The 7,747-nt window shown below is 45.4% G+C and overlaps 1 protein-coding gene across 2 annotated transcripts; it reads right to left on the reverse strand.

Moving 5' to 3' along the window:
• Positions 1 to 3,275: 3,275 nt before the first annotated feature.
• Positions 3,276 to 7,566, reverse strand: ITGB1BP2 (integrin subunit beta 1 binding protein 2). 2 transcript variants are annotated; one of them, XM_045847451.1, is made up of 11 exons: positions 7,418 to 7,566; positions 7,118 to 7,167; positions 6,965 to 7,021; positions 6,746 to 6,888; positions 5,534 to 5,628; positions 5,370 to 5,428; positions 4,948 to 5,018; positions 4,725 to 4,824; positions 4,343 to 4,456; positions 4,032 to 4,094; positions 3,276 to 3,682 (listed from the first exon to the last, which is right to left on the reverse strand). In XM_045847451.1, the coding sequence occupies exons 1-11, from the start codon at positions 7,479 to 7,481 to the stop codon at positions 3,455 to 3,457; spliced, it is 1,044 nt and encodes a 347-aa protein (XP_045703407.1). In that variant the 5' UTR covers positions 7,482 to 7,566; the 3' UTR covers positions 3,276 to 3,454. The 2 variants fall into 2 exon arrangements, with proteins under 2 accessions (XP_045703407.1, XP_045703408.1); XM_045847452.1 differs by lacking the exon at positions 6,965 to 7,021.
• Between the last annotated feature and the right edge of the window lie 181 nt (positions 7,567 to 7,747).

Here is a 7,747-nt window from a genome sequence, read left to right on the forward strand (position 1 = left end):
AGAAGAGGCAACCACACATTGATGTTTCTCTTCCTCTCTTGCCCTCTCTCTCTAAAAATCTTAAAAAAAATGGGACAACTGTAATAGCACGATCAGTAAAATATATTTTTAAAAAAGAATAGCAAAATCTGACTGGCAAGGAAATGCTATTTTCTTACTGAAACATTATAAAATCGGATACTGGAGATGTGTCCCTCCTAAGACAAAAACACCCCAACTTTCCAAATAGTCTGAGGCGAAAGCTTTTGATGAAGAGGAAGAGGAGTAATAGCACTAGTAATTGCAAACACGTACATAGTACTTGCTATATGCCAGACGCTGTTCTAAATATGTGTTAGCTATTAGTACTATAATACTCAGCTCGGGACTTCAAAGGAAAGATGTGTCCTAGAGAGAAAAATGTGCGAGCCATCGGCATGTGGGTGACAGTCCAAACCATGGGCATAGATGGGAGTGTCTGGAAGAGTTATGTATAAGACAGACAGCCTAGGGGCTGCGTCCTCAAGAACTTCATCACTGAATGGCCAGGTAGAAGAGGAGAAGCCTGCAAAGGAGACCGGAAGGGATGGCCAGAGATGTAGAAAGACAAGCAAGAGGAGCGCGGTGGGTCACAGAAGCCAATGCGTTTCAAGGAAGACACCATCCTGGGTGTCAGATTTTTCTGGAGAGATCAAGCCAGGTGAGGACTAAAAGTGAGTATCCACTGGATTTGGTGACTCGGTGGCCCATGGTGACTTGATCACCATAGATCGAGGAGGTTGGAAGACAGACTGAGGTGTGTTGTGAAGGGATTAGGAAGAAGGAAATGGAAAAAGTAGTTATTTCGAGTTTAGTTATAAAGGAGTGAAGAGAGTCAAGTAGTAGCTGGAGAGGGGTGTGAACTCAAGGGAAATGGCGTTTGTAAGATTGGAGAGACCTGAGCCTATTTAAATGCCAGTGAAAATATCCAACAAGAGGGAGAGGTTGAATAAACAGGAAAGAGAAAGGATAAGTAACAGTGTTAAAGGTTTCTGGGAAGACGTGAGGGGATAGGATACAGAGCACCGTAGGGAGAAATGAGAAGTATAAAAGGAGACAGGGAGAGGATCTGTATTAATGTGAACAAATATAAAAAGTTCATAGTGGGAAGTGGGGGATTAAATTAGATAATATGTGCAAAGCGCTTAGCATGGTGCCTGGCAGGTTAGTTTGTATCAGATATGGTAGCTATGGTTGTTGTTATCAATGTTATATACCTGCTTGAAAATTTCTTATATTTTAGGCTTTGAGTTATGTAAAATGAGTTAGTACACTGCTTTATCAATGCTATAAATTTGAAATTGCATATATGAAGTTTATATGCAACAAGGGTTACTTGAACTTTCTGATTCCTCACCTCCATCCTCTCCTGGATTTCTGGGTAGCTGCTGGTCCTCTGATTTTGAAAAGAAGATAGAAAAAAGTTGTACATTAAGATCAGTGCACTTGATGCCCCAGGCTGGGACCACACCCACAACCTTGGCATGTGCCCTGACTGGAATTCGGACCAGTGACCTTTCAGTTTGCAGGATGACGCCAAACCAACTGAGCCATGTGGGCCAGAACTACGGTCAATTGATTTTCAACTGGAGCGCCAAGACAATTCAATGGGGACAGAGGAGTTGTTCAAAAAATGGTGCCGGGACAACTGGATATCAATATGCATAAATGTAAAGTTGGATCCTCTCCCTCAGACCACATACAAAAGTTAACTCAAGGTGGGCCAAAGACCTAAATGTAAGAGCTAAAACTATAAAGCTCTTAGAAGAAAAAAGTAGGAGCAAATCTTCACGACCTTGGATTAGGCAGTGGTTTCTTGGATATGACATTAAAGTACAAGAAACCAAAGGAAAAGTAGAGTCACTGGACTTCATAAAACACCATCGAAGAAGTGGAATAACAACACACATGATGTGAGAAAATACTTATAAATCATGTATCTGACAAGAGACTTGTCTCCAAAATATATTTTAAAAACTCTTACAACTCAATCAAAAGACAAATAACCCAGTTAGCAAATGGGCAAAGGGTATGACGACATTCTTCCAAATTAAGAGACAAATTGCCAACAGGCAAATGTAAAGATGCTCAACATCATTAGCCGTCACAGGGAAATGCAAGTTAAAACCACAATGAGATTCCACTGTGTACCGACCAGGATGGATATAATAAGACAAGACAAATGACTGTTATCGAGGATGTGGAGAAACTGGAACCCTCTTACACAGCTGGTGGGAATGTAAAACGGTGCCGTCTCTTTGGAGACAGGCAGTTGCTCACAAGGTTCAAGTTACCATTTGACTCAGAAGTTACACTCCTAGGTATACACCCAAGACAAATGAAAACATAGGTCCACATAAAAACTTCTACTGTACGTGGATGTTCAGAGAAGCATTACTCTCAATAGCCAAAAAGTGGGAAAAACCCAAATGTCCTTCAGCCGATGAATAGATAAACAAACGTGGTGTATCACACAGTGGGGTATTATTTGTTCACAAAAAGGAGTGAAGTCCTAACACCTGTCAAACATGGTTGAACTTTGAAAATATTATTCTGGGAGGCCGGTCAAAAAAGAACAAATAGTGTACAAGTCCGTTCATATGAAATAGCCACGGTAGGTAAATCCATGGAGGCAGAAAGGAGATTAGTGATTTCCCAGGGCTATGAGTTTGAAGGGAAATTAGGAGCGACTGCTAACGGCTACAGGGTTTCTTTTGGAGTGATGAAAATGTTCTAAAATGGACTGTGGTCGCACAACTCTGAGTATGCTAAAAAAAAAAAACAACCTACTGAATTTTACACTTTAAATGGGTGTTGTATGGTGTATGAACTGTATCTCAATAAAGCTGTGAAAAATAAAAAGTACTTCTTCCGTGGAGCCTTCCCTTTCTACTTCCAGTCCACATGAATCTCTCCATTCTCTCAATTCCTACAGCTCTTAAGAACTGGACTGCACAATTTAGCACTCAGTTGAACTACCTGATAATGTTTATTATCATTTCCTGTAGCTCAGCCATGACTTGTCGGCCAGACTGTAATTATCCTGAGAGGAATGAATAAGTCCGCTGTGCCTCAAATATCTCTGAACCACCTAACCCGTAACTGGGCACATAGTAAGTACTCAGTAAACACCCGGTGGCTGTGAAGACTGGATCGAATGTTCACGTGTTTGTTTCCGCACGTGTGTGCCCAACACACACAGAAGTTGGGGGGAATGAATACAGTTTTACGTGGTGAGGTGAGAGAACGACACTATGTGAAACTGTAGAATACAAGATTTATTTAAGGGAAAAAAAAACAGCATGGTTTGGATACTTTTGTTCTCCCCTCCTTCAGCCTCCTGCTGCTCAATACCACACGGCCAACCAGACCCTGGTCTCTGAGACCCTAAGAGAGTCAGTGAGGTCCTGTCCCGACACTCGACTGTCTGGTGTCCCTATTCCCCCATCGCTTCCTCCTCGTCCTCCTCCTCCTCTGTCCAGCTCAGATCATCTGAATCCTCAGATTCTTCCTCATCCATCTCTAAGCCAACCCCTGCCTTAGCCTTCTCAGCTAGCGAGTCAGGGTGCTCCAGCTGGGCCCAGCATCCTGGGTCAGCCTTGACCAGGGAGATTTCAACCCGAGATGGCATCAAGGAGACAGAGCTCTGCTCCACGTTTATGACCTGAGGGAGAGGGAAAGGTAGAGGAACGGAGAAAAAAAAAAGAGAAAATGAGGAAATCAAAGGGATCGAGGTCAGGGTGGGATGGCGATAAATGACAGGGAGAAAAATCCAAAAGTAAGGTGGGGGGAAAGATGGACGAATAAGACAACATAGTAAGGGAGAGAGAGAAAGAAGGAAAGAAGGAAGCGGAGAGGGAAAAGGGGGAGGAGAGGGAGAAGGTGAGAGAGAATTTCAAAGCAAATGAAGAGAAAACCTCCACTTTTTCCCCACAGCAGCTCCTGTCCTGAAGACACCCTCTCTTCTTTGCGCCCCACCTGCCCCCCTCCTGCACCCCCTTATCTTCACTTACCCCCCAGAGCTTCATCTGGGCTTGGAATACACGGTTACCATCAAAGACAATGTGGACATGAAGCTGAGAGAAAAGAATGACAGGGCTAGTAACAATGCCGGAAGGTCAAAATGAGTCATTATGACAACGAACCAGGCCACGGGTATGATCCACACATCCACAGATCAGTCAGATAACCATGGCCTAACAGCCCTACCTTCCCGTCAGGGGACTATGGAGCCCACGTGTTAACCACACACAGCCACTCTGCCTGGAAGATTGTAATATCACCCAAGTCACTAGCCTCCTATCCAGCATCAGACATTCCTCACCTCAGTTTGACTGGCCTTCACCCAGTTGAATGCAGGAAGTGGAATCTGGCCATACACAGTCACCACTACTAAGGAATCTGTCTGGTGCCAGTCGTGACGGCAAGATGCTGGTAGCTAAAGAGGAGATGTGAAATGGTGGTAAAAAATTAACTCTTAATCTAAGAGGAGCTCTCACGGTTTGTGTGGAAAAGAGATAGGGCCTCAGAAAGATTACCACCACCTTATATTGCAAAACATCTAGGCTATTGAGGGATAAGGAGCAGTATCTTATCTGGTCCATACAAAAGGGAGAAGATAGAGAGCGTGGCTATGAGGGTACAGGGAGGAAAAATCATTTGTGCAATTGGATTCTAATCAGGAGTTCAGGAAAGTTGGAGCTTACCTGCTTTCCCCAGTCATGCCTACCAACTCTGCATCCTGGCTGTGCCAGGAATGCCCCAAAATCCAGGGTCTGGATGCCGCAACAGCTCCAAGACTTCATCCTGGGGAAGATAATTCAACTGAATCCCTTTCCAATCCCACAAGCCTTCACTCCTATCTTATGCTATCTTATGATCAACACTGGGAGAAACCTTTCTCGCAGCCCACCCAGTCCTCTCCCTCACCCCTCATGGAATCGAGGCGCTCCTGGGTGGTAGGTACATGGAGTAGCATCACTCTCGGGGCCTTGGTAAACCTAAGATCAAAGAGAATAGAAAAACAATCAGGTCATTCTAAAGTGTACCCCGCATGCCCTGGCTGGTATGTCTCAGTGGATTGAGTGTTGGCCTGCGAACCAAAGGGTCACCAGTTCAATTCCTGATCAGGGCACATGCCTGGGTTGTGAGCCAGGTCCCCAGTAGGGGGTGCATGAGAGGCAACCACACACTGATGTTTCTCTCCCTCTCTTTCTCCCTCCCTTCACCTCTCTAAAAATCAATAAAATCTTTTTTAAAAGTGTACCCCACACAACCTCATATCTCTTCTCAGTCATCCCTAGGGTGTATTCCTCAGCCACACACTTGAGCCCCCACAAACTCTCACTCACAGCATCACATCCTGGGTTCTGGCAGCTGGAACCAGTCCGGATCAGACTACTGTCAATTCCTAGGCGAGGGAAACAGAGTCAGGAACCTATCCATTCCCTCCACCCAATTGCCACTTTCACTAAATTTCAGTCTGTGAGGCCTGTCCTACTAGGAACCCAGTTACCTGCTCCGGATTCATGGTCTAATTCCTTCTGTTCCAATGCCATTTCCAGGGCTTGGGATATATTTAGTGGAAGCAGCTTTGGAGGCAACTCTGACCTAGGGATAAGGGTGGGGGGGTGATTTAGTTCTGACTCATTAACCATGATTGACAGCTCCAACACTCCCCAGTGCTAATGGAGTCAAAGAGGTCTGGTGAAAGTGGGTTTAGGGTTGGAGAGGTGGGGTAGCAGCCCCATTGCCAATTTTCCTCTCTGTGGCATCCCAAATCCCTGACCCTGGGAGAATCCCCAGGACTTCTCTTGCCCATCTACTCAGTTGCTTTCAATCTCATATTTCTCTGTAGAGTCGTACCATTTCCTCTTCCTCTAATTAACTGTGGACCTAATATGACTTTCTTCTGTTGTGCACACTATTTCCACAAAATTAACTAACTCTTCTCTGCAGCCTCCTGGCTGCCAATATTACTGCATCCTTTTCTTGATATGAAACTATTTTAGCCCTGGCCGGGTAGCTCAACTGGTTGGAGCATCATTCCAATAGGCTAAGGTTGCTGGTTCAATCCCCGGTCAGGGCACATACCAGAATCAACCAATGAATGCGTCAATGGGTCGAACGACAAATCAATGTTTCTCTCTCTCTACCCGTGTCCTGTCTCTCTCTCATCAATTTTTTTTAAAAAACTATTTTAGCTCTGGCTGGTGTAGCTCAGTGGATTGAGTGCCGGCCTGCAAACCAAAGGATCAGTGGTTTGATCCCCAGTCAAGGCACATGCCTAGGTTGTGGGCCAAGTTCCCCGTAGTGTGCACACGAGAGGCAACAACAGCACAATGATATTTCTCTCCTTCTCTTTCTCTCTCCCTTCCCCTCTAAAAAGAAATAAATAAAATTAAAAAAAAAACTATTATAAAGCTCTTTTCCAAAAAGAGAATCAAGTCCTTCCCATCAGTCCCCCCTTACCTTGCATTGTAACTAAGTATGTGTTCACGAGGCGCTATCTGCTCTGTTAAAATACCTATCCCATCACCCCAATCCACCCTACAGCAAAGGACACTATTATTTCCAGACAGATTTCCCCCGTGACACGAAATATACACCAAGCCCTGACACCTGGCCCTCCTCACATCTCCCTAGCTCCTAAACCCCAGTGACCCATTATCAGTCAGTCCTAGAAAGCTCCATGAATGTAGCAAAAACCCTGGGACCTCCTCTTTACTTGGGCCTCTCTCGGAGCAAAGCCTCTGCTGACTTGGGAATCGCAGTCAGTGTTTGCTCCTGAAGTGAACTGCTTGTGCCAGGGCCCTCAGGTTGAGGGGCTTCGGGGGGCTTCTCAGCACAGTGTGGTCCAACAGTACAGCCCTAGTACACAGGATAAGGAGAGGAGGATTAGAGATAGAATCCTTCTGTTAGGGGCAGAATCTTAAGGAAAATTTACCTTGATGTTTAAGAACTCAGAGAAATCTACAGTTCGCTTCCGGCAGCAGGACCAACCCTGATAACGAGACCCAGCTCAGCTTAGATTCCTGGGTGTATTTCCTTTGGGAATGGCTCTTGCTACCCGCCCCACCCCCCCTCACCTATACCTCACCTTAAGTGCATCGTGGAAGATTGGGATCCCAGGGTGATGGCAACAGGAATCTGTGGATACCGGTCAAAGGATCAAGAAAGGAAACGATACCCAATGTCACCTCTTACCTCTTCCCCAGGTTTACATGCTATGGGTTTTCCATATAATGTAAAAAAACAACAATCAGTAAAGATCCAAGACCACTCAGACCAGTTCAACTAGGGCAGGTATGCTAAATATTTCTACTCCTTTCACAGACTGTCCAAAGATGACCACTCCCCAGCACCCACAGTGCCCCCTGGCAAGACCAGCATTACTCACCAGGAAAGTTGGTACTGGGGTCGAAGTGCTGCCCACAGCCTTTGTTATGGCACAGCAGAGACATGGAGGCGTTGATAAATTACTAAAAGGGTATTTCAAGGAGTCTGGCTGCCGAGTGGGGAACACCTCTTAGTCTGGAAGCTTTTAGCTGCCTGGAAGGGCCAGCTGTGTCTATCTTTAGTTCAGGAGGCGTACACCTCCTAACATGGGCAAGGGAACTTCAACTGGTCTTCCCAGCCAATAGGAAAAAGCTCAGGAGCATTTTATCTCTGAGGCTCAAGAAAAGGATCAGGCAGAGTAGGGCTTGGAACTCGGGTGAGGTCAGCTAAC

The sequence above is a fragment of the Phyllostomus hastatus genome, unplaced genomic scaffold (genome assembly GCF_019186645.2).
Source record: "Phyllostomus hastatus isolate PE091 unplaced genomic scaffold, TTU_PhHast_1.1 phas_contig_551, whole genome shotgun sequence".
Taxonomy (NCBI): Eukaryota; Metazoa; Chordata; class Mammalia; order Chiroptera; family Phyllostomidae; genus Phyllostomus; species Phyllostomus hastatus.

Coding starts and splice junctions, on each gene's coding strand:
- ITGB1BP2 (XM_045847451.1), bottom strand. CDS start 7,481: ATGTCTCTGCTGTGCCATAACAAAGGCTGTGGGCAGCACTTCGACCCC. Junction 5,629..6,745: donor TTGCTCCGAGAGAGGCCCAA/GTAAAGAGGAGG, acceptor CCTTATCCCTAG/GTCAGAGTTGCCTCCAAAGC. Junction 4,457..4,724: donor GGCATGACTGGGGAAAGCAG/GTAAGCTCCAAC, acceptor TCTCCTCTTTAG/CTACCAGCATCTTGCCGTCA.